This window comes from Leptodactylus fuscus, chromosome 11, assembly GCF_031893055.1.
Source record: "Leptodactylus fuscus isolate aLepFus1 chromosome 11, aLepFus1.hap2, whole genome shotgun sequence".
NCBI classification, from domain to species: Eukaryota; Metazoa; Chordata; class Amphibia; order Anura; family Leptodactylidae; genus Leptodactylus; species Leptodactylus fuscus.
Genome location: NC_134275.1, coordinates 75,843,980 through 75,871,569, shown reverse-complemented (window position 1 = coordinate 75,871,569; position 27,590 = coordinate 75,843,980). Strand labels below are relative to the sequence as shown.

The following is a 27,590-nucleotide window of genomic DNA, read 5'->3' as shown; positions in this document are numbered from 1 at the left end:
TACTACAGAGGTTGTAGCTCTATTACAGAGGACGTAACTCTACTACAGAGGTTGCACCTGTTCTACGAGGGTTTTAGCTCTTCTATAGGGATTGCAGCTCTCTGTGTCTGTCTTACTACAATACATAAAGTACACGGGGACCTACTGTAACATAATCGTACAGTCCTTCACCGAAGATCCATTAAATGCTCCATATTAAAGTTCTTTTATATAAACCATTTCTAATAGTGTTCTGAATTTTAAAAAAATTACACAAGTCGAAGCAAGCAATGCCAACCCCACCCCTAGTGCTACTTATTGACTCTGCAGAATAGAACAGAACAGTCTCAGTGCAGAGAGATTATCTGGAAGGACGACCAGCAGTCAGGATGTTCTCAGAAGATATTACTCTCCTCCTTACAGCTGCCTTGTCTTGTCTCATCTTATATATAAGTTTAAAGCATTTCTTGAGAAAAGGAAACTTACCCCCTGGACCGACCCCCCTGCCGATACTGGGGAACGTCCTACAGCTAGGCAAAGGAGACCTGGTGAAATCTCTGCTGAAGGTAAGTCTATGGTGAGCTATGACCAGACTGTCAGTGTAGTATCTAAGGACAGGATGTCTCATGTATGTATATCACAGGATGTCTCATGTATGTATATCACAGGATGTCTCATGTATGTATATCACAGGCTGTCTCATGTATGTATATCACAGGCTGTCTCATGTATGTATATCGCAGGATGTCTCATGTATGTATATCGCAGGATGTCTCATGTATGTATATCGCAGGATGTCTCATGTATGTATATCGCAGGATGTCTCATGTATGTATATCACAGGCTGTCTCATGTATGTATATCACAGGATGTCTCATGTATGTATATCGCAGGATGTCTCATGTATGTATATCACAGGCTGTCTCATGTATGTATATCACAGGATGTCTCATGTATGTATATCGCAGGATGTCTCATGTATGTATATCACAGGCTGTCTCATGTATGTATATCACAGGCTGTCTCATGTATGTATATCACAGGCTGTCTCATGTATGTATATCACAGGATGTCTCATGTATGTATATCACAGGCTGTCTCATGTATGTATATCACAGGATGTCTCATGTATGTATATCACAGGCTGTCTCATGTATGTATATCACAGGCTGTCTCATGTATGTGCCGCTTTTGTGACCATCTCTAGTTTCTGCCACCACTGAACCCCAATAGTGTTATGATTTCCTCTGGTGACCTTCATTGTGTTGGCAGGTATTGGGTCGGGGTCTATTTGTTATTTGCTTCCTGAGTCCCTCTGAATTGTGAATACAATGCTCTCATTACCAGCCGTCTATCCCCCCCCCCCCTCCCCAAACAAAGCCCCATTATGGAGCACATTACAGCAAATACAAACAATATATGTAGGAAACTCTGTGGATTTTAGGATAAGTAACTGCCATCCCCTGTCTATGCCGCCCCAGGCTGTGGGGTCTGATCCTCCCCCCGCTATGACATCACACCATCCTGCTCGAGCGGCAGAAACAATAGAAAATTATTAATAAACAGGAATCAAATCAGTATTTGTATAATATCACGTGGACAACTGCAAGACAATGAGAGTCATCTGAGGATAAACTGAAGTACCAAATGCCAACGAGTGTCTACAGGAAAGAGGGGGGGGAGGGGGGTTCTGATAGTTTTGGGACATTTCCAAATTAAATAACCTGGAGTTTGGATCCACCGCTGACTCTGAGTTGGCAGCACACTTTCTCCCAGGGCTGCACTGAGAGATCTCGCTCTTATTATGGCTTCCATATCAATGTAATATTCACTATCAGTTTACTTGCATTACAAGACAATATCATGTTACTCTTAATCCCTGCTGGAAGAGGACGGCTATGATGTGAGTTATATATGATTGATTTTAATTGAGAGAGACAAAGAGCGGTACATCGAGGAAGGGAGAAGCGCAATAAATAACTCCAAGAAACTCACTGTGTACCAGTCACTGCAAAGAGACTACACCAAGGCCACCTACCTGGAGAGAATACGCCACCCCAAATACAGACAGACCCTGAGCCGGTACAGACTGAGAGCCCACAACCTGGAGATGGAGACGGGGCGATACAGGCAGACGTACAAGCCACGGGAGAACAGACTGTGCCAGCACTGTGACCAGGGGGCCCTAGAAGACGAGGCCCATTTCCTGCTACACTGCACCAAATACTCAGCTGTGAGGGCCGTCTACTACCAAAGACTCTCTGCCCACATCCCAGACTTCATATCTGCAGATGAGAAGAGGAAACTCTACATCCTACTGGGAGAAGAAGAGGCCACTGTGGAGATCGCTGCCCAATACGTGTCCAGCTGTCACCAAACAAGAAGAAGTTGAGACTCCACGGACTGTTATATTTATCCCAATACACCCGCCCCACCCCACCTCCCCATATAGCGTTCACCAACTAAGAGGAAGATGAGACTCCATGGACTGTTATACTCCAAATCAGCCACCCCACCCCCCATACTCTCCCCCTCGACTCCAAATCCCCCCACAACCACTTTACTAGCTTTGGCAATGCCAAATATCCATTTGGACGTGCCAATAAAGCCTATTTGATTTGATTTGATTTCCATCCAGCTTAGTGAGAAGTACGGCGAGGTGTTCACCATTTATCTTGGGTCCCGGCCGGTCATAGTGGTCACAGGATACAAAGCTGTGAGAGAAGTCTACGTGGACAGAGGCGATGACTTCTTAGCTCGCGGAGATGTATCTGCCTTTGATATTCACTACAAGAACTATGGTGAGTAATTTGTCTTTGCTTAGGGGGCAAGAATAGTGGCCATAGATAGGACCTCTGTGCAGAACTTAAAGGGAAGTCACCAGGGGTCCCTATTACATTATAAGCTCAGTCTGATGGTCGGGGTACACATGAATGAAACACTTTTTATCTGCTTCCTGATCGGCATCTCCATTGACATGTACACTACCAGGTCCTGTCAGTCATAGCAGGCAGGTAGATCTCTGCTCGATGGGAGCAATGGTAACATCTTCATTGCACCAAACAATCTCATTAGTCCAATGGGGACTGTGTAAAATATAACTGTTACTTCTTCAGATTAAAAAAACATCCAATTGACAAGGATCCAAGACATGATAAAATCAAATGTATAGCTTACGCGTTTCGGGAAGCCACAGTTAGTCCTTTACTCAACAGTCCCTATTGAACTAATGAGCTGTTTGGTGCAATGAAGGTGTTACCATTGCTCCCGTCGAGCAGAGATCTACCTGCCTGCTATGATTGACAGGACCTGTTAGTGTACATGTCAATGGAGACATTTACTCATAGCTATGAGTACCCGCGGATGATGGTGGCTGTAAGAAGAAGTACTTGGCATCTGATGTGCAGGTGGCAGCAACAGAATAGTAGCTGAGGCAGATAGCCAGAAGAAACCGGTCTCTTTTGTCAAGGTTTGGGTGAGGCAGCATGTATAATTTAATCTAATGCATCGGCCATTGGTGGCTGGAAATCCTGGCTGATCCTTGCCTAATTCATCTTGACAAAGGTGAGTCTCTCCACATTTTGAGTGGACATGCGAGTTTTCCTTGGGTGAACTATGGCCCTGCCGCACTAAACACCCACTCTGTTGACACACTAATGGACAAATCTAGTTTGGTTCCCAGTAGTCCAGCGGATCTTCGATGATGGGTGGCAGGGTGCACTCAAAGTACCTGCTGGTTCAGGTTCTGCTCTGTGTCTAGCTGTTGATGACTATGTGTGGAAGACATGACAACCGCTAGCTGACATTGGGAGCTCAGGCCTCTGTAAGTGACCCCTGCTGCCAAGGCCCCCTTACTCTGCTGCGACCTTTGCCTGTGCCAGAAACATTTAGGCCTGTTGCCCTCCCCTGTGCATGGCCTGTCGCCTCTCTGTCTGGCATACTGTTAGATCAAATAAGTAATTTAAAAAGTAATTAATACAGGGAAACAGGCCTGTAATGTTCTACCTTGTCCACACAGGTATGAGTAACGAGCAGCAGTATAGCGGCAGTCAGTGCAGCAATGTGTGGTAGGATTGTTGCTATTGCTGACACTGCAACCACCACAAATGAACCCTGTTCTACATCAATAATCTTGTATAAATTCTACCCCATCCTTTCCTTACACTTCTAATGCTCTTTTTGTGAACTTCTATCAGTTTTAAAGTAATTTCTACCACTTACCCTATTGCCTGCTGACGTCTTTCCCTGAACTAAGTACGATATGAAATGTCTGTAGCTAAAATGGTGGAGGGTTTTTATAGGGCTGTGACATCACAGAGGCGGCTCTGATTGCCTGCACGATTGGCATTGTGGGTGATCCTGTGTTCCCAGAGTTCCCTGTCCCTTTTCCTAACATGTGCAGTGGCCATTTTATTAAAAAATGTAATTCGATGCATCAAAGTGTGAGGAAATCTGGCTTCTTGGCAAATCGAAAATTTTATTGAATTTGGATCGAATCCCACTTCATCAGCTTCTGTTCCTTCATCTCTAAACATAACATAAGAGGCATTAATTGTCTGGTACTTCACATCAGTTTAGCATACCTCCCAACTTTTGAAGTACTGAAAGAGGGACAAAATGTGCAGCGCGCGTAGCGCGGCGTGGCAAATTTAGCCCCGCCCACTTTTGTGTTGACCCCGCCCACTTGTTACTTTTCCATGTGCCCGCACACAGTATAATCCTCCTACAGTCACCCGTAAATTATATGTCCCCCCTCTATCTCTCCCCCAGTTTCATATACACCCTTCATCTTCCCCCAGTTTCATGTTCCCTCCATCTCTGCCCCCAGATTCATGTCCCCCCATCTCTGCCCCCAGATTCATGTCCCCCCATCTCTGCCCCCAGATTCATGTCCCCTCCATCTTTGCCCCCAGATTCATGTCCCCTCCATCTCTGCCCCCAGTGTCATGCTGTCCCCTCCATCTCTGCCCCCAGATTCATGTCCCCATCTCTTCCCCCAGATTCATGTCCCTCCATCTCTGCCCCCAGATTCATGTCCCCACATCTCTGCCCCCAGATTCATGTCCCCCATCTCTGCCCCCAGTGTCATGCCGTCCTCTCCATCTCTGTCCCCAGATTCATGTCCTCTCCATCTCTGCCCCCAGATTCATGTCCCCACATCTCTGCCCCCTGTGTCATGCCGTCCTCTCCATCTCTGCCCCAGTGTCATGCCGTCCTCTCCTTCATCTGCCCCCAGATTCACGTTCCACCTCCACATTAAACTTACCTTCTCCTCCGCTCCCTCGCCGCTCTCTGCGCACCTCTCTCGCTGACACACATGCGGCTGAAGGAAGGAGCTGACCTGTGTCAGCTCCTTCCTTCAGCCGCATGTGTCAGCGAGAGAGGTGCGCAGCGGTGAACCTGTGTCAGCTCCTTGCTTCAGCCGTGTATGTGTTCAACTCAGATCGGTGTCCTCTGGACGCCGATCTGAGTTGAAATCGGGACATACCACCCTCCAACCGGGACCGCAGGATATGTCACCCAAATCGTGAATGTCCCGCGGAAATCGGGACGGTTGGGAGGTATGGTTTAGGGAAAAGAGTTGACAGCATATTCCAAAAAATGGTCACTAAAGGTGGGCGAACCTCTTGAAAAAGATCAGTATGAACTACAACTTAAATTATGTTAAAACATAGTGTATGACACTGTCAGGGCTCCTAGGACTGTATATCTATAATACATAGTGTATGACACTGTCAGGACTCCTAGGACTATATATATCTATAATACATAGTGTATGACACTGTCAGGCCTCCTAGGACTATATATCTATAATACATAGTGTATGACACTGTCAGGACTCCTAGGACTATATATATCTATAATACATAGTGTATGACACCGTCAGGGCTCCTAGGACTATATATCTATAATACATAGTGTATGACACTGTCAGGGCTCCTAGGACTGTATATCTATAATACATAGTGTATGACACTGTCAGGGCTCCTAGGACTATATATATCTATAATACATAGTGTATGACACTGTCAGGACTCCTAGGACTATATATATCTATAATACATAGTGTATGACACTGCCAGGGATCCAAGGACTATATATATCTATAATAAATAGTGTATGATACTGTCAGGGCTCCTAGGACTATATATCTATAATACATAGTGTATGACAATGCCAGGGCTCCTAGGACTAGATATATCTATAATACATAGTGTATGACACTGTCAGGGCTCCTAGGACTATATATCTATAATACATAGTGTACAGTCATGGCCAAAAGTTTTGAGAATGATACAAATATTATTTTTTACAAAGTCTACCGCTTCAGTTTTTCTAATGGCAATTTGCATATACTCCAGAATGTTATAAAGAGTGATCAGCTTAACAGCAATTACTTGCAAAGTCAATATTTGCTTAAAAAATGAACTTTATCCCCCAAAACACATTTCAACATCATTGCAGCCCTGCCTTAAAAGGACCAGCTAACATCGTTTCAGTGATTGCTCCATTAACACAGGTGTGGGTGTTGATGAGGACAGGGCTGGAGATCAATCTGTCATGATTAAGTAAGAATGACACCACTGGACATTTTAAAAGGAGGCTGGTGCTTGGCATCATTGTTTCTCTTCTGTTAACCATGGTTATCTTTAAAGAAACACGTGCAGTCATCATTGCACTGCACAAAAATGGCCTAACAGGGAAGAGTATTGCAGCTAAAAAGATTGCACCTCAGTCAACAATCTATCGCATCATCAAGAACTTCAAGGAGAGAGGTTCCATTGTTGGCAAAAAGGCTCCAGGGCGCCCAAGAAAGACCAGCAAGCACCAGGACCGACTCTTAAAAGTGTTTCAGCTGCGGGATCGGGCTACCAGCAGTGCAGAGCTTGCTCAGGAATGGCAGCAGGCAGGTGTGAGTGCATCTGCACGCACTGTGAGGCGGAGACTCTTGGAGCAAGGCCTGGTCTCAAGGAGGGCAGCGAAGAAGCCACTTCTCTCCAGAAAAAACATCAGGGACAGACTGATATTCTGCAAAAGGTACAGGGAGTGGACTGCTGAGGACTGGGGTAAAGTCATTTTCTCTGATGAATCCCCTTTTCGATTGTTTGGGACATCTGGAAAACAGCTTATTGGGAGAAGACGAGGTGAGCGCTACCACCAGTCTTGTCTCATGCCAACTGTAAAGCATCCTGAAACCATTCATGTGTGGGGTTGCTTCTCAGCCAAGGGAATCGGCTCTCTCACAGTCTTGCCTAAAAACACAGCCATGAATAAAGAATGGTATCAGAATATCCTCCAAGATCAACTTCTCCCAACCGTCCAAGAGCAGTTTGGCGATCAACAATGCCTTTTCCAGCATGATGGAGCACCTTGCCATAAAGCAAAGGTGATAACTAAATGGCTCAGGGAACAAAACATAGAGATTTTGGGTCCATGGCCTGGAAACTCCCCAGATCTTAATCCCATTGAGAACTTGTGGTCAATCATCAAGAGACGGGTGGACAAACAAAAACCTACAAATTCTGACAAAATGCAAGCATTGATTGTGAAAGAATGGACTGCTATCAGTCAGGATTTGGTCCAGAAGTTGATTGAGAGCATGCCAGGGAGAATTGCAGAGGTCCTGAAGAAGAAGGGTCAACACTGCAAATATTGACTTGCTGCATTAACTCATTCTAACTGTCAATATAAGCTTTTGTTACTCATAATATGATTGCAATTCTATTTCTGTATGTGATAAAAACATCTGACAAACACACAGAAAAACCAGAGGGCAGCAGATCATGTGAAAATATAAGATTTGTGTCATTCTCAAAACTTTTGGCCATGACTGTATGACAGGGCTGTCAGGGCTCCTAGGACTATATATATCTATAATACATAGTATATGACACTGTCAGGGCTCCTAGGACTATATATATCTATAATACATAGTGTATGATACTGTCAGGGCTCCTAGGACTATATATATCTATAATACATAGTGTATGATACTGTCAGGGCTCCTAGGACTATATATATCTATAATACATAGTGTATGACACTGTCAGGGCTCCTAGAACTATCTATATATCTCGTGCATGGTATTTCTGGAATACCCCATAATATGTAGCTATACAACAATAATACATATAAAGGATGCAAAGCGATTGTGGAATAAAATCCTGTCTTCAAATATAAATACAGATTCAAAGATATAATAAAGCAATGCTCTAATACAGATGATACATATTACAGATGAACATGATCCATTATATCTCATCCAGGGAGAGGGATAAATGCTCGTGTGGAATATCAGGGAACATATAGATAAAGAATTGTATATTAATCCCAATAGAGAGCTGGACATATAAAGCGGCTGCACATTTTCTTCTATGAATGTTACATTGTAGATATTAATATTAATCCAATGTATTTGTATCATTCAGGAATTGCTTTTACAAGTAACATAAACAGATGGCGGGAACTTCGGAGATTTTCTCTTTCTACAATGCGGGATTTTGGCATGGGAAAAAGGAATACGGAGGATCAAATACAAGAAGAAGCTCAGTGTCTAGTGACGGAATTGAGGAAGACTAAAGGTTGTTACAGACAATAATAAGACAATAATAAGATGTCTACTATGTGAGCAGTTAAAAAAAATCAAAACGATATAACGTCATATAAAGATGCCAATAGAAACCGTGATCCTTTCTCTTTGTCACAATCCTATCTTCACCCCCACTGGCTGGATTCCATTAATTCCCGGTGGTCTATTCCAACCTGCATTTGTTCCTCAGATACTACTGGGAAGTTTTGTGTCCATTGTGTAGCCACAACTTTTTAAACTCGGAAATAAATGGCTAAAGGGTTTGTCCACTTGACTATCGTTATTGCAAGTGTAATAGTGACATCCAATGAATAAAGCTGCACATGGCAGGAATGGTCAGATGAGAAATATGAATAATTACAGTCAGATACATCACCTGTAAGTCACTAGTTTTTTGGGGGTATGGGGCCCCACTCCAATTTGTTTGCCCCCCTGTGCCAAACCTCTAGCTATGCTTCTGACTCAGGGACAATTTTAGATTCTAATAATCCACCAGGATCAAATGGCATCTTGAAAACAAGGAGAGACACCAAGCCGATCCTCGTGTATTATCACAGGGTGAAATGGAAACACAGAGAGACGAGTGTCTGCTCACCTGGTTGGGTTGTGATGGAGTCGCAACAGCCCGACGGAGCCTTTAAACACAAGTCAGTGCTGGTGCAGGACAGTTCAATGGGCAGCAGCTGCAGTGGCATTACAAGAACGTAATATACGGATGCAATCGATGGACCAACCTGATTGGGATTCAGACCGAAGGACAGCGCTCACCCGGACATACCAGAAAGTTCTTTATTATTGGAATCAGAACATGGCACAACGCGTTTCAGACCACTGACAGTCCTTTATCAAGTGCACATTTGCTTGTCTGGATGGTTCAAGAGCTCTCATTCTCATTCCAATAATAAAAAAGTTTCTGGTATTTTTGGGTGAGCACTGTCCTTCGGCCTGAATCCCAAACAGGTTGGTCCATCTATTTCATCTTGTCAGCTATGGAAAGATGAGCAAAACTGCAGTTTTTGACTCTTTTCGGTTTTGCATCAAATCATAAATTTGCTCCGAACTAAATATAAATACATAAAATGTAAAATAATCTGGAATAATGTTCTTTAGAGATAGCAAATTTATATTTGATGTTTCTTTAAAAGTTACATATCATTTATTTATTCATTTATTTGCTGAACCTGGACAGCCCCTTTAAGTGTATTGAACTTCTAGTTTTCTGTCTTCTACCAGTAATAGGAAAGACAACCAAAACATGTCAATAGTCACCATCTCACCCAACATCCAAATCCCCTGCAATGCAGAAAAAGCTGGAAGATGCTTCAATAAATCACCTTGGTCTGTCCTAAGAGTCTTTCCAGAGTCAGACATTGAAGCACCGCTTAGTGATAGGTCAGAAGCGCCTGATACATTATATCCTATTTTATGGCAGTCGATGATTTACTTTATATATTTTATACCTCTTGTCCTAGAATCATTGGTGGAGCCTCGACATTACCTAAGTAAAGCCGCCTGCAACGTTATTTTCTCCATCATGTTTGGACATCGCCAAGATTACGAGGACGCCGAGCTCCTGAATGTTATCTTCTGGATGTATACAGCAGTGGCTATTATCAGCTCAGGTTGGGGCCAGGTAAGAACTAAAGAAGGTTTGAGTTAAATGTTCAAATTTTTGCAATTCTGTCTTCAGCTAGACTGTGGCGAGGACGTGAATTGTACATATTTGCATTTTTTTCAAGGTATATTGAGATGTTCTTAGGAGGTAGAGAGGCTGGATGGAGCAGATGAGGCTTTGTGATTAATTGTCCACCGTAATTAGTGTCAGACTGAGGTTCTTTGGGTCCAGACAGAATCATTCTGAGAGCCCAACATCCAACAAGCCCTAGGAAATAGACCATAGTACCCTTCAAATTTGGGTGTCTTCTTCTGGATCATTATTGTGGGTCAGTCCAGCACTGGTGACACATCATATGATGCCGACACGTTTCTGATTTTCACTACGACTTATTATCTGACCCTCCATTTTATTTTGTTTTAGTTGTATCAGATGTTCCCCTCGGTCATGCAGTTTATTCCTGGGAGACATCAGAAGATCTTCGAGTATTTAAAAAACCTCCTTCAATTTGTGGAAGAAAGAGCTAAAATGAACAAGAAAGCTTTGGATGTGAATAACCCTCAGAGCTACGTCGATGCTTTTCTCATTAAAATGGAAAAGGTAAATTCAAGGATCCCCTTTATAAGAGCCCTCGATGTCCTTATAGTCAGTGGAAACCCTGTAATAAGGTGCTATGTACCCTCATGTAAGATTGGAAGGAATCCGAGACTTAGGCCCCTGATCAGCTTGATCAACTTGTTTGAAGAGGCTGCAGTGTTTAAAGGGGCTGTATCAGCAAAATTACGCTGTATGAGCCCCACATATGCGTGAATAGCCTTTATAAAGGGTATTCAGGCACTGATAATCTTATTTTACCCCCCCCCGTTTTAAAATAAAACCGTAAAAACATATATGTAAATTATACTTATCGTGCACACTGGGCGGTGATGCACAGTCTGACATCATCTTCTGGCACGCCTTTCTCTTCTTTCTTCTTCTTTCAGCGACGCCCTCCAGTCCTGGCTCATCCCCAGCTTCATCGTCCTCTTCTTCCATCGGGATTGGTTCAAATGCCTCAAGGACGCAAGCATACTGCCACTGAGAAAAATGGCGCCAGAGCGTGCGCAGAAGCCCCGGAGGGAGCGCTACTACGCACACGCTGGATTTGAACCGATCCCGCTGGAAGAAGAGGACGACGAAGCCGGGGAAGAGCAAGGACCGGAGTGCGTCACCGAAAGAAGAAGAAAGAAGAGGAAGGCGTGCCAGAAGATGACGTCAGACCGTGCATCACCGTCCAGGGTGCACAATAAGTATAATTTACATATATGTTTTTATGGTTTTATTTTAAAATGGGGGGTTAAAATAACATTAGCATTTTTTAAAGGCTATTCATGCATATGTGGGGCTCATACAGCACAATTTTGCTGATAGCGCCCTTTTAAGTACGCGCAGCAGCCTCTTCTACAGTTACCAGTTATACTGTAGCAACATACATTTTGTACAATGGCTGTTCTTGGTGCTGGTCCTAAGCCCATTAACTTGAATGGGACTGACCTATAAGGAGGTCATGTTAGTGATGGACATGATGTCGCATGACCTGGGAAAGGAAGCGATGTTCTAAGAGCTTCAGCTAACTAATCCTTGGGGATCACAGATGTTGAACCCCCGCAGATCTTCCATGGTTGATCAATTTAAAAGTCCCAGAAAACCCCTCTAGGCCAAGGCCACACATTGCAGAATCGTGGCTTTTTGTGTTGCCGATTTTGCTTTGTTTTTTTTCAGCCAAAGCCAGTAGTGGATTAGTAGGGAGAATATAACAACTTCCTATATATTTCCTATTCCAAATGTAAACATTCTTGGCTTTGGCTCCAAAAACCTCAGCAAAATCTGCAACAACAATAAAAATAATGCTGCATTTCCCCCATGTGTGGCCTCAGCCTTAATAAAGGCTCATACAATAACCAGAATAGAAAAAAAATACAGACTAATTTGTTGGCCACAGTTTGTTGTTGTTGTATAAATAACTGCCTTTACTATGACCAATAAAATTAGTAACAAATGATCTTTAAGAAGACAAAAGGAATTGAAAATCTATCTTGGAACTGATCTGCTTCAGATAAGAGGCTTCTTGTGAAGATGTTTTATTGTGAACATTCTCATGTATTATCTTTTAATTTATGTGTTTTATGTATTTGTGATCAAGCGACTCGAGTATTGGTCTTCCAAATAAGTCCAACTAAGTGGCATATGTTGCTATAATTTATTATCCATAAATGAATACACAGCTTATTAGGAAAGGTGAAAATGGTAATTTTTCCAGGAATATGTAATTTCAGTGCATAATCTGTTGTGCCCACCTTATATCAGAGATGAACACTCCAAAAGCTGTTGTGCCGAGGATACCCACTTAGCAGTTTTTAGAGTGTGTGTCTCTGCTGACACAAGTTGGGTACAACATATCGAATACTGAAATGACAAATCTCTGGAAAAATTGCAATTTTCCCTTTTTATCGTCAGCTGCGTATTCATTTCTGGAAATTAAATGAATGCAACACTCAAGGCCTAAAAGCATTATAGTAATAATTATAATACCAATAATAATAACAGTATTAATGGTACCACTTTTATTCACAGGAAAATACTAATCCCAAAAGTGAATTCCATTTTACCAATTTGGTGAACAGCACTTTGCAGATTTTCCTTGCTGGGGTAGAGACCACCAGCACAACCCTGAACTACTGTCTGCTACTTCTCATGAAGCACCCAGATGTCCTCGGTAAGTAATGGAGGATTATGTAGATAATCTTTTTTCCCTTAGTCCTAACAGCAGCACAACATACAAGGTATTTTCTGCCCCTGTGTGCTAATAGGACAGGCAGAATTTTTAATTAGCATAATAAAATGCAGCCTAGCTCCCTGTAAGTAGACCTAGAGCCCTCCCCCTCTTTTAACAAGTAATGTAATACGTAATATTTAGGGAGGGAAAGCTTGTGCTGCTGTTAGGACTAAGGGAAAACAGATTATCTACATAATCCTCCATTCCCTTATGTCCCCAACAGCAGCACAACATATGGGGATTTGACAAGTAATACCCCTAGGGAGGGTCCCCTCATCTCTCTGCCTCAAGAACCGACAGCCCGAAGGTGGTGGCTTCAGTAGTACAGAATGACAATCTATAATGGCTCTACTCACCGCCCAGGAGGTGGAAACTTCTCTCATGGAGTGAGCCTTTAGAAAGGACAGAGGAGGTTTCCCTTGAAGCTCAAATGCTAGTTTGATAGTCTCTTTGATCCAGCAGGCAATCAATGCTTTAGAGGCCTTCAGCCCTTTCTGTTTGCCGACTGTACTAACTAGAAGATGCTCGGATCTTCTAAGAGCTCTGGAACGGTCTATGTAGATCTGTAGACAACGCACCAGAACTACCTTGTGCAATCTCTCTTCCTCAAGAGAGGAAGGATCCGAAAAAAAAGTTGGTAGAACCACCAACTGAGATAAATTCTCCACAGAAGGCACCTTTGGCCTGAAGGTTGAAATAAAGCGAAGCTGCACCCTATCTTAGGGCCCCTTCAGACGGAGGATATGCTGTCTGATTTTGAACGTGTAGATGTTCCGAATCAGCAGCGTTTAAAGCCAGTCCCATTGCTTTCTATGGGAGCTGGCATACGCGCGCTCCCCATAGAAATGAATGAGAAAAAGCAGCCCATTCATTCCTAGGGGAGCGCACGTATGCTGTCTCCCATAGAAAGCAATGGGACCGGCTTTAAACGCTGCTGTTTTGGAACGTCTACACATTCAAAATCAGACAGCGTATCCTCCGTCTGAAGGGGCCCTTAGAAAAAAGAAGTATAGGGGTACTGCAGGCCTAATTCTTGCAGCACCTCTTAGAAATGCATTTATTACTAAGTGCTGAGATAACCGCCTCCCCAGATAGGTGGAAAGGGTGGCCACATGTACCTTTAGAGTGGCAGGAGATAGCCCTTTATCTAGGCTGTTCTGCAGGAAGTCCAAGATCACCAGCACCGGGGGATCAATGGAACTCAAGTCGTGGTCCTGACACCACCTCTTGAAGATTTTTACAATTCTTCCATAAGATCTGTTGGTGGACTCAGCCCTGGCACAGGCAAACATCTTCAGAACGGTCTTAGACAGTCCTCTATTCCCTAATAGGGACTGTTCAACCTCCAGGCTGTCAGGTTGAATTTCCTCAGAACCTGACATTTCAGCTCTCCTTGTGTGATCAGGTTCTGGGAGGGGGGAAGCCTCCAATAATTGCCTCTGCTCATTTCCATGAGCTGCGCAAACCAGGATCTCTTTGGCCAGAATGGGATTATTAGAATTGCAGAGACTTGGTCCTGTCTGAGTTTCATCAATACTCTTGGTATCATGGAAACTGGAGGGAATATGTAGACCAGCCTGAACCTCCATGGGATGGACAGGGCATCCACTGCCAAGGGATTGTCCTGCCTGTAAAGGGAGCAGAATGTCTCTACCTTGGCATTGAGTTGGGTCACCATCAGATAAACTTCTGAGAGACCCCAACTCCCGACGATCTGCTTTAAAAATTCTGGATTGAGGGACCATTCTCCTGATACAGTATTACCTTGACTCAACTGATCCGCTACTATGTTCAGGGAGCCTCTGATGTGAACAGCGGATAGGTGGAACAGGTTCTTCTCTGTCCGCGTGCAGATCATCCTGGAGACTTTGAGAAGAGCTGGAGATCTGGTTCCTCCTTGCTTGTTCAGGTATGACACCACGGTCGTGTTGTCTGACCGTACTTTGATCACCTTTCCGTTGATGAACAGTGCGAAATGTAAGTAAGGCAAGGTAAACAGCTCTGAGCTCCTTGTAATTGGATGATGTCCCCACCTCTGATTTGTTTCAACATCCCTGGACTGTCCTGGGGTCCAGATGGGCTCCCCATCCTGTCTGGGATGCATCTGTTGTCAACAGGGTCCAATCTGCTTGGACCGAGGACCTTCTGTCTTTCAGGTGTATCCACCATCTGAGGGAAAGACGGGTACTGGGAGAAAGGCAGATCTCTTTGCCCAAGGCCCGCGAAGATCTGTTCCAATTCATCAACACATTCATCTGGAGTGGACGTAAATGACATAAAGCACAGGGGACCACCAGGGCCAAGAATGACATCAAGCCGAGGACTTTCATCGCCGTCCTGATGGAGACATGCCGGGTTCTGTATAGGAAGCAGGCGGCCCGTATAAGTCTACGTTTTCTTGGAATGGTTAGAGAGATCTGCAGCTTTTTGGAGTCTAGGAGGAAACCCAAGAACTTCTTTTGGGTTGATGGCACAACCTCTGATTTCTCCCAATTTATCAGCCACCCTAACCTCTGTAGGAAAGAAATGGCTGTCTGAAGATGTCAGAGAAGAACCAGGCTGGACCGAGCTTTGATGAGCCAGTCGTCAAGGTAAGGCACGATGAATAGACCTTGCAGTCTTAAGGCAGCGGCAACGGGGGCCCCGACTTTTGTGATGATATGCCGAAAGGAAGGGCAGAAAATTGATAATGCTCCCGGTGACCAGAGATTTTCACAGCAATTCTTAGGTACCTTCTGTGTGGGGAAAAAATGGGAATGTGCAGGTAGATGTCTTTTAAATCCAGAGTAACCATAACATCTCCTTATTGAAGGAACAAGGTTACTGAGGTTACCGATTCCATTCAGAAATGTTTTCTCTCTTATGAAGCGATTCAGAAATCTCAAATCGATGATCATTCTCCAGCCGCCGGTAGCCTTTGGAACTAGAAATACCGGGGAGTAGACCCCTAATCCGCGTTCCATAAAAGGAACTCTTTCCAGGGCCCCTTTCTTGATGTATTGCGCGATGGAGTCTTCCAGGATGGATTGACGATCTGGAGGGAGAGAGGGAGAGAATGAGTAACCACGAACCGGTTGCGGGAAGATTGGATGAATTCTACGGCGTAGCCCCGCTTTATTACCTGCAAAACCCAAGGAACCCTCCTTAATAGAATCCTTTCAGGCCGCGAAAAATTGGGAAAGGCGGCCTCCCACGGGTACCTTGGTCACTGGGAGCAGCGTCCCATCAAAAGTTGGGCTTCTTCATACTATCGCCCCTAGAAGAGCCACGAGCCTGGTAATGGGAACGACTTAATCGTTGGGGTATGCTTTGACAACCCCTTGCTCTGCCAACACCTGGGGTTCTACGTCTGCCTCTGGATCCCTGGGGAAGGGACTTACCCTTGGTGTCTGCCAATCCCTCCATAAGCTCGTCAAGGCCCTTACCGAAAAGCCTACCCGGCTCAAAGGGTAAGGAACAGAGGGAGGCCTTGGAAGGGAGATCCGCCCGCCATGGCTTAAGCCAGAAAGGCCTTCTGGCAGCTGTGGAGAGCACCATGGACTTTGAGACTAGACAAAGCTGCTGGCAAGAGGATTCACCCAGAAAATCTGCTGCCAAGAACAGAGGACGCATAGAGGCAATGATGTCATCTCTGCTAACCCAAGTATCGATGTCCTGTTCCAGACGAGAAAGTTGGTCCCTTAGGCTATTGGCCACCTCATAGGATGTAATCGAGACGGAAGCCTGAGCGGCCGCAGCAGAGTAGTTTTTCCTCTCCGGTCTAATGGGTCTTCTAGGTTCGAGCTGTCCTTGACCGGAACCACCGTGTGGCACGATAGCTTGGCCACTGCAAGTTCCACCTTGGGGACCATTCCCGACCTGTCAAGATGTGCAGGAGAAACAGGGTACAGTGTCTTGATTTGACGGTGGTGGTGGGACTTCTCAGGGCACTTCCATTCAAGCTCCATCTGCTTGGCCAGAGCAGCGTTCACATGGACAACCCTCTGTCTCCCAGAGGTGGACATGGAGGATTCTCCATCAACATCCTGTCCCCTCGGCCGGATGGACTTCAGCAGCCTAGGGAGCTTATCCACTGGGAATATGGGTCTGCTGGAACTTTCAGATTCACCCTGTTCCGAGGAGAAACTATCAGCAACCTGCAAGTTTTCAATAGACGGCAGAGAAACTGACCGTCTATCAAGCCGCTGTCTTTTAGAGAGCTGTGATATGGAGCTCCTAATGTCCTTGAGCGAGTCCTCCTAGAAAAAACATAAAAAGAGGAACGCTAGCTAGAGGCCTGAAGGCTAAGGCCTCAGCAGAAACAGGGCTCACATGAACTCCTTCACCCATACGACTACGTCGCGGGTAGAGGGCTCCTCTTCCAGAGGGCCACGGCAGGAGTGGCATCTGGTATAATCATAGCCTGAAATAAAAGACAGACTTAGGCTGAAAGGTCTCCCGGATTTAAGAGAGGGTAAAGACTTTCGCCTACCATCAGGAAGCAGGATTTCACACCACAATTTCCACACAATTCCTGAAGATAGAGGACCTAGAGGTCCGCTCCATCTGTCCTAACATGCAGGACAGAAAAGAACATATTGTGTATTATATTACTTGTTAAAAAAGGGGGAGGGCTCTAGGTCTACTTATAGGGAGCTAGGCTGCATTTTATTATGCTAATTAAAAATTCCGCCTGTCCTATTAGCACACAGGGGCAGAAAATACCCCGTATATTGTGCTGCTGTTGGGGATGTAAGGGAAAGACTTTTACACAATGACAGAAATCATTAGATTTTATGTAACAGAATATAGTGTATTAAAGGGCTGGTTTAGGGGAACCAGGCCATGACAAAAATGTTTAATTTGTTTCCCAAAAGTCTGAAGGTCTCAACAAAAATCATATACTTAGTAGAATCTGAGTAGACATCTCCTTATTTCTCATTACTACTAGCCAAACTCCACAAGGAGATTGACAAGGTCATTGGATGGGACCGAAGTCCAAAGATTCATGACCGGAACCAGATGCCGTTCACTGATGCTGTTATTCATGAGACACAACGTTTTGTAGATCTGCTCCCATTGGGTGCGCCTCGGAAAACTACAAAAGACATCACTTACAGAGGGTATTCCATCCCTAAGGTAGGTGTCCTAAAATACTGTATTTGGATGAGAAGACTTTTGGGAAGTAAATAATGGATGTCCTACTATGCACTTGATGGGAACAGTTTCTTCCGAAAAAAGCTTAATATGTTGGGAACTTCATAATTCATAGTCATCTAGAGGATGAGCGAAAATTGTGCAATGTAATTGCATGGAATTACAGGATAGGATTGCACCATTCCCCCTTCTGGGTAAGCCATGGGTGTACTCGAACCTCCAGAGAGACACCATGGAAGAACTCTTATAAGTGGCTCAGTGGTTAGTAATGTTGTCTTACAGAGCTTTGAACCTGGTCAACTTACCAACATTCCCCATCCACTTTTCAAATATGGAGCGAGTGGTGTAAAAATGCTAAAACAAAGGTCAAAACATCCCAAATCTCTACTTTGCAATTTATTTTTTTTACCCTATAATTCTGGGAGCAACGTTTCATAAATTTCTCTACTCTGTGTAGCCAGTCTTCACTCTAATTGATGGAGGTGCCAAACAAGGAATCTTACTCTATTAACTCTCAATACTCTAATGAATATTTAATTTTTATTTTTCCCACCTGAGATCCCCTTTAATCCACATGGTCTTATATTCCAGAACACCAATGTGTTTCCAATGTTGTCCTCGGTGCTGAAAGACCCTTCCTGCTTCCCGTACCCATATGATTTCAACCCCCAGAATTTCCTGGATGAAAATGGTGAATTAAAGAAGAATGAGGCCTTCATCCCCCTGGCTGCAGGTATATTGAGCTATAATACATAGATCTTTGGGTCAGTAGACAGCTACAAGTGTCCGTCATAATTACTGGAGGACATGTGCGGGGTTTCTCTAACCCCAGTGATGACTTAATGTCTATTAGAAGCTCTTAGTGGGAGAAGGAACCAAACACCAGACTTAAAGGGACTGTTCAACTTCTTTTCAAACTTTGCTTTGTGGTGCAAATTGGGGGAATAACCTATAAAACATTTTACTCCTCTCTCCCTTGTCCTCCATTTTCAGTGATGGCTGCCCCATGACTGCTGCAGCTTATCACAGGCCTCAGAAGTCACTCTTGCACACGGCTTCTGGTGACAGTAACCTATCTATCTGTAGGGCTGGGGTGATATGCTGGTTCTGGTGACAGTAACCTATCTATCTGCAGGGCTGGGGTGATATGCTGGTTCTGGTGACAGTAACCTATCTATCTGCAGGGCTGGGGTGATATGCTGTTTCTGGTGACACTAACCTATCTATCTGCAGGACTGGGGTGATATGCTGGGTCTGGTGACACTAACCTATCTATCTGCAGGGCTGGGGTGATATGCTGGTTCTGGTGACAGTAACCTATCTATCTGCAGTGCTGGGGTGATATGCTGGTTCTGGTGACAGTAACCTATCTGTGGGGCTGGGGTGATATGCTGGTTCTGGTAACACTAACCTATCTATCTGCAGGGCTGGGGTGATATGCTGGTCCTGGTGACACTAACCTATCTATCTGCAGGGCTGGGGTGATATGCTGGTTCTGGTGACAGTAACGTATCTATCTGCAGGGCTGGGGTGATATGCTGGTTCTGGTAACACTAACCTATCTATCTGCAGGGCTGGGGTGATATGCTGGTTCTGGTGACAGTAACCTATCTATCTGCAGGGCTGGGATGATATGCTGTTTCTGGTGACAGTAACCTATCTATCTACAGGGCTGGGGTGATATGCTGGTTCTGGTGACAGTAACCTATCTATCTGCAGGGCTGGGGTGATTTACTGGTTCTGGTGACAGTAACCTATCTATCTGCAGGCCTAGGGCGATTTACTGGTTCTGGTGACAGTAACCTATCTATCTGCAGGGCTGGGGTGATGTGCTGGTTCTGGTGACAGTAACCTATCTATCTGCAGGGCTGGAGTGATATGCTGGTTCTGGTAACACTAACCTATCTATCTGCAGGGCTGGGATGATATGCTGGTTCTGGTGACACTAACCTATCTATTTGCAGGGCTGGGATGATATGCTGGTTCTGGTGACACTAACCTATCTATCTGTAGGGCTGGGGTGATATGCTGGGTCTGGTGACACTAACCTATCTATCTGCAGGGCTGGGATGATATGCTGGTTCTGGTGACAGTAACCTATCTATCTGCAGGGCTGGGGTGATATGCTGTTTCTGGTGACACTAACCTATCTATCTGCAGGACTGGGGTGATATGCTGGGTCTGGTGACACTAACCTATCTATCTGCAGGGCTGGGGTGATATGCTGGTTCTGGTGACAGTAACCTATCTATCTGCAGTGCTGGGGTGATATGCTGGTTCTGGTGACAGTAACCTATCTGTGGGGCTGGGGTGATATGCTGGTTCTGGTAACACTAACCTATCTATCTGCAGGGCTGGGGTGATATGCTGGTCCTGGTGACACTAACCTATCTATCTGCAGGGCTGGGGTGATATGCTGGTTCTGGTGACAGTAACGTATCTATCTGCAGGGCTGGGGTGATATGCTGGTTCTGGTAACACTAACCTATCTATCTGCAGGGCTGGGGTGATATGCTGGTTCTGGTGACAGTAACCTATCTATCTGCAGGGCTGGGATGATATGCTGTTTCTGGTGACAGTAACCTATCTATCTACAGGGCTGGGGTGATATGCTGGTTCTGGTGACAGTAACCTATCTATCTGCAGGGCTGGGGTGATTTACTGGTTCTGGTGACAGTAACCTATCTATCTGCAGGCCTAGGGCGATTTACTGGTTCTGGTGACAGTAACCTATCTATCTGCAGGGCTGGGGTGATGTGCTGGTTCTGGTGACAGTAACCTATCTATCTGCAGGGCTGGAGTGATATGCTGGTTCTGGTAACACTAACCTATCTATCTGCAGGGCTGGGATGATATGCTGGTTCTGGTGACACTAACCTATCTATTTGCAGGGCTGGGATGATATGCTGGTTCTGGTGACACTAACCTATCTATCTGCAGGACTGGGGTGATATGCTGGGTCTGGTGACACTAACCTATCTATCTGCAGGGCTGGGGTGATATGCTGGTTCTGGTGACACTAACCTATCTATCTGCAGGGCTGGGGTGATATGCTGGTTCTGGTGACACTAACCTATCTATCTGCAGGGCTGGGATGATATGCTGGTTCTGGTGACACTAACCTATCTATCTGCAGGGCTGGGGTGATTTACTGGTTCTGGTGACAGTAACCTATCTATCTGCGGGGCTGGGGTGATATGCTGGTTCTGGTGACACTAACCTATCTATCTGCAGGACTGGGGTGATATGCTGGTTCTGGTGACACTAACCTATCTATCTGCAGGGCTGGGGTGATTTACTGGTTCTGGTGACAGTAACCTATCTATCTGCAGGGCTGGGATGATATGCTGGTTCTGGTGACACTAACCTATCTGCAGGGCTGGGGTGATATGCTGGCTCTGGTGACACTAACCTATCTATCTGCAGGGCTGGGGTGATATGCTGGTTCTGTTGAAAGACCCCCTTTAAGTTAATCAAGCAGAGCTGTAGAAACTAAGCCCAAATCTTGACTGCTACTAGATTTCTTTCTTTTTCTCCTTGTGATGTACTAGTATTACCTGCAACTTCGTCCGCGCCGCCCTTAGTCCCTACCTAAGAGGGTTTGGAGGTTTTATTTTTGGTCATTTTATTGTGAATTTTGTTTTTGTAAATTTTTTTGTTTTTCACACCCAGTGTGTGTGATTAGTAATACAATGCATTACAATGGTACAATGGTAATGCATTGTAATGCATTGCATAATACCAGCAATTCGATTGCAGGCCTTGTAGCATAGCCTGCAGTAGAAGTGCCAGTTTTATGCCATGCATTGCAGAATACTGGCGCTTCAATTGCAGGCTACGTAGCCTAGGGTGCACTCGAAGCAGCGGTTTTATGCAATGCATTGCATAATACCGGCGCTGCTATTGCAAGTGACGTAGCATAGGGTGCAATAGAAGCGCCGGTGTTGTGCAATGCATTGCATAATACCAGCGCCTCGATTGCAGGCTACGTAGCATAGGCTGCAATACACGTGCTGGTTTTCTGCACTGCATAGGCTGTAATAGAACCGTGGGTTTTATGCTATGCTTTGCATAATACCGGTCGGTGGCCGCATTAACCCTTCCAGCACCTCAGTCACAGCTGACCGAGGTGCGTGGGCGCTGCTATGTTCCTTCTCCGCGCCGGCACCTGGACCAAGCTCCAGGGCCGACATTACGTTGCTATGGCAGCTGGGAGCGCAGGGTCCCCGGCCTGTCATTTTTTCGCTCCTACTGCAGCCTATGCTATGTAGCCTTCAGTAGAAGCACCGGTTTTATGCTATGCTATACCTGATGCCATAGCAACGTGACTATGCAGCCGGAACATCGCAGTGCCCACACGCCGGCGGAGAACATGGTGCCTTGGGCAGCTGTGACTGAGGCGCCGTTAAGGTTAATGGGAACGCTCGTTTCGGACACCGGCCACCTCCCACCCCCACCCCGCTGGACTCACCTTGTGCATGTTGTGTAGGCCGCAACATCTGCCAGCATGAGCCATCCTATGTAGCCGGCCGGCCTTCCGGCAGTGTGTAGGCGGCCTGGGATGGCAGCGGCAGGCGGAACATGCGGGCTGCCGTCATGTTGACTACCGTCTCCCCAGTCAATCGCCCCGCCCACACCTTACCGGGAACGTATGGTGCCGCAGCGCTGGCTCCATATCCCGCCCACACCCTGCCATGCACCAATAGGAGGTGCATGGAAAGACCTGCGCTGGTGTAATGCCAGCACCTTCAGTAGAGCTGGAGTGAACTTTTGAGGGTCACGGTGGCGATTTGGGGTGAGTGACCCACATTTAGAGTAGCCTATCCTTCCTTCCTGGGCATTATGTCGGTGTGTGTGAAATTTCAACAAAATACATTCAGCTGTTTGGCTGTGATTGAGTCACAAACATCCACCTTTATAATATTAGTAGGATATAATCTGTATCCTGGTGTATTACATACAGTCCTATGAAAAAGTTTGGGCACCCCTATTAATCTTAATCATTTTTTGTTCTAAATATTTTGGTGTTTGCAACAGCCATTTCAGTTTGATATATCTAATAACTGATGGACACAGTAATATTTCAGGATTGAAATGAGGTTTATTGTACTAACAGAAAATGTGCAATATGCATTAAACCAAAATTTGACCGGTGCAAAAGTATGGGCACCCTTATCATATTATTGATTTGAATTCCCCTAACTACTTTTTACTGACTTACTGAAGCACAAAATTGGTTTTGTAACCTCAGTGAGCTTTGAACTTCATAGCCAGATGTATCCAATCATAAGAAAAGGTATTTAAGGTGGCCAATTGCAAGTTGATCTCCTATTTGAATCTCCTCTGAAGAGTGGCATCATGGGCTACTCAAAACAACTCTCAAATGATCTGAAAACAAAGATTGTTCAACATAGTTGTTCAGGGGAAGGATACAAAAAGTTGTCTCAGAGGTTTAACCTGTCAGTTTCCACTGTGAGGAACATAGTAAGGAAATGGAAGACCACAGGGACAGTTCTTGTTAAGCCCAGAAGTGGCAGGCCAAGAAAAATATCAGAAAGGCAGAGAAGAAGAATGGTGAGAACAGTCAAGGACAATCCACAGACCACCTCCAAAGAGCTGCAGCATCATCTTGCTGCAGATGGTGTCACTGTGCATCGTTCAACTATACAGCGCACTTTGCACAAATAGAAGCTGTATGGGAGAGTGATGAGAAAGAAGCCGTTTCTGCACGTACGCCACAAATAGAGTTGCCTGAGGTATGAAAAAGCACATTTGGACAAGGCAGCTTCATTTTGGAAACAAAAATTGAGTTGTTTGGTTATAAAAAAAGGTGTTATGCATGGCGTCCAAAAAGAAACAGCATTCCAAGAAAAACACATGCTACCCACTGTAAAATTTGGTGGAGGTTCCATCATGCTTTGGGGCTGTGTGGCCAATGCCGGCATCGGGAATCTTGTTAAAGTTGAGAGTCGCATGGATTCCACTCAGTATCAGCAGATTCTTGAGAATAATGTTCAAGAATCAGTGACGAAGTTGAAGTTACGCCGGGGATGGATATTTCAGCAAGACAATGATCCAAAACACCGCTCCAAATCCTCAGGCATTCATGCAGAGGAACAATTACAATGTTCTGGAATGGCCATCCCAGTCCCCAGACCTGAATATCATTGAACATCTGTGGGATGATTTGAAGCGGGCTGTCCATGCTCGGCGACCATCTAACTTAACTGAACTTGAATTGTTTGTCCAAAATACCTTTATCCAGGATCCAGGAACTGATTAAAAGCTACAGGAAGCGACTAGAGGCTGTTATCTTTGCAAAAGGAGGATCTACTAAATATTAATGTCACTTTTCTGTTGAGGTGCCCATACTTTTGCACCGGTCAAATTTTGGTTTAATGCATATTGCACATTTTCTGTTAGTACAATAAACCTCATTTCAATCCTGAAATATTACTGTGTCCATCAGTTATTAGATATATCAAACTGAAATGGCTGTTATAAACACCAAAATATTTAGAACTAAAAATGATTAAGATTAATAGGGGTGCCCAAACTTTTTCATAGGACTGTATACTGTGTTTGGTGCAGATTACTGACTCTGTATATTTGTATCTTTGCTCCAGGTAAAAGGAATTGCTTGGGAGAATCTCTGGCCCGAATGGAGCTCTTTATTATATTAGTCACCATATTGCAAAACTTTAACTTGAAACCCTTCATTCCTCTGGAGGACTTGGATATTACACCGGATGTATCTGGCTTAACAAATGTTCCTAAACTGTACAAAATGTCTTTTATTCCTCGTTAAATATTACATTTTCTCTGTATCACTTTAAACTGTCAAATTATATGTGTGAAGTAAAAAATACAAACTTTGGTCTTATTCACACGGAGTAACGCCGGGCGTGTATCACAGCCGTACACGCCGGCGTTATGGCAGACTGCCGAACACTTCCCATTCACTTCAATGGGAGCGCTCGTAACAGCAGCGTTACGAGCACTCCCATTGAAGTGAATGGGAAGTGTTCGGCAGTCTGCCGTAACGCCAGCGTGTACGGCTGTGATACACGCCCGGCGTTACTCCGTGTGAATGCCCCCTTTCTAATACATAGTAGTTAGTTTACAGGGGCGGAACAGGGAACTTCTGGACCCCAATGAGAAATCTCTAGTAGGATCATCTCATTCTGTGCAGCCTTTATAGTATCAGCTTCCTCCTATGAGGTTGGGGGACATTTTCCGTTCCTCATGCTCTAGAATTTGGGGGTAACATCAACCCTGCACCCCCTTGCCCCAGTATTCCATTACAGTTACAGTTTGGAGATCATTGTCACCCCATGGCTATACCTATATATCGCCTAAAACAGTAAGTCATGGACAGATTGGACCTTCTTGTACCTCATAGGTCCTGGCCCCAGTATCAGCTCCTACTACAGATTTCCAACCAGGTCCCTAAAGGGTGCAGGCCTCAGCAATAACTCTCCTCTCCAGTAGGCCAGTATGTTTGATAAGGTCACATATATCTTCAGATCTTCAGAGGATCTGGCCACAACCTCAGCTCCTCTCTCTCATAGGGATCCTCATGACAGTCTCTTCCCAGGATCCCTCTCTGTGCTGACCTCGGCTTCTGCTCTCATTAGGTTTCTTCATGTAGGTATCTTTCAAGACAGAAATTCTTCTTCAAGGGTCCTTCATTGTCTCTCAGAGCAAGTTATTTTCTAGATATGAACTGGTTTTTAACAAGACCCCAGAACATGGGAGGTGCGGAAACAATAAATAGTCCTACTCACCTTCCCTCATTTCTCCTGGGCTCCTTCGCAGCCTCTGATCATCACTTCCATTCTTTTTCCAGCCACCTGGGTGACTTTAGTGGCCCTGGGGAGGTGCTGAGGCTTGTGATTGGGCCTCAGTGGTCATGTGGGGTGCGTTGATCGCATGACACTTTGTGTCATGTTGTGGCATATCATATGGATATTACCAAAAACACTAAGATGAGAGAACCCATTCCAGGTGGGGTAAAGGAAGAACTAAAAGTTTGGGAATCATTCAACTAAAAGGTGTCTAAGGAAGAGTCAAAAGCTAATACATAGCAAGTGCCCGGATGGGACGGTGACTCACATGACTAATGAGATGGCAGCTATTCCATGTGCCACTACTCCTCACACGTGCATGCTGTTTTCTGCCTGGATCCTTACCCCTCGGCACATACGGCATGTCTACCATACATAAAACAAATGATAATAAAAACCTTGGAATTGGAATTATTGATCTTGGTATCCGTCTTCCCCCACTGAAGAAGGAGGTAAATCACTGACAGGTCCGGCACAGACCTAACTAAGTTGTTCATATTTATATACCGAATACTGTACAACTATTCCCTGTCGTCCCACCAGCGGCACAAGGCCCCGTATTGTGCCGCTGTTGGGACTAAGGGAAAACAGATTATCTACATAATCATCCATTATTATATATTGCTGCATGACGGTGCTGATGTTACCAATGGTGAAACCAATAAACTCACTTCACATTACAAATTGGAGCGCTTGGATTTATCTCTGCATTGATTATGACTCTGACAAATCCCCCCATCTAAAATACGGGGAGCAGAACAACATTCTATGACACACGACCAAAGGCAGATCCAGTGTGGGAGCCAAAGGGAACGAGGTGGGGTTTGCGCCTGGGCAATGTCAGGGTGTGCCTGTGGCCCTTTCAGGTATAGTTATTGTACTTTATTAGGTTAGACGTTCTTTGAGATTTGTTTTTGTACATTATTTATTTAATGCTCTGTATTTTTTGTTACTCCTCCACACCCCCCCCCCCCCCCCCCCCGTTATGGTGATACTGTGTTTAGTGGCACTTCTCCCCGCGTCATGACAGATTTCTGGTGACACCATTAGACCAAGTCCCTGTAAATGATCTGCACAGATTCAACTCTCTAAAAAGAAGTGAAACGTTCTGGTTATATAAGCGTAACACCTTGGTGCCGGGAGGTCTCTATGAAGGGGAACAAAAAAGGGGGAGATCACCGAGTGTGCTTATAGTGTAGATGAGTTTGCAATGGATGTTGGAAATAAAAATGTGCATGGGAATGGCCTAGTTGATCCCTCACCTTCAGGTGTTGTGAATGAGTCTCAACACCAATGGAAGCCTAGAGGTTGAGGTGGCTGCAGAATCCACAGACTGGTCACAGGAGGAAGGAGGCCAGCGGCTGGAGATGGATGTCTGCGCTCTCTGGTCCACAGATAGGAGTGTCGACAAGGTGAATAAAATATATGACCTTTATTGAACGAAAACATACTGCACAACGCATTTCAAGCTCTACAAGCTCTTCTTCATCTAAAAATGAAGCACTTGAGGATTCCTCTGGTTTTTGAAACCCCCTTCCTTTTGTTTTTACCATACACAGTATATTCATTCACTGATGTCCTTCTTTAAGGATATTCTCCAAGGAGATC

General features: G+C 44.9%; 2 protein-coding genes across 2 annotated transcripts in view; one reads left to right on the top strand and one right to left on the bottom strand.

Moving 5' to 3' along the window:
• The window catches only part of MGAT1 (alpha-1,3-mannosyl-glycoprotein 2-beta-N-acetylglucosaminyltransferase), a 360,722-nt gene that overhangs the window by 206,202 nt on the left and 126,930 nt on the right, over positions 1 to 27,590 (bottom strand). The gene's annotated exons all lie outside the window — the stretch shown is intronic.
• On the top strand, positions 342 to 24,943 carry LOC142184885 (cytochrome P450 2G1-like). The gene is made up of 9 exons (XM_075260011.1): positions 342 to 545; positions 2,618 to 2,780; positions 8,409 to 8,561; positions 10,042 to 10,202; positions 10,608 to 10,784; positions 12,798 to 12,939; positions 17,930 to 18,117; positions 18,727 to 18,868; positions 24,762 to 24,943. Exons 1-9 carry the CDS (start codon positions 369 to 371, stop codon positions 24,941 to 24,943), a joined length of 1,485 nt encoding a protein of 494 aa, XP_075116112.1. The 5' UTR covers positions 342 to 368.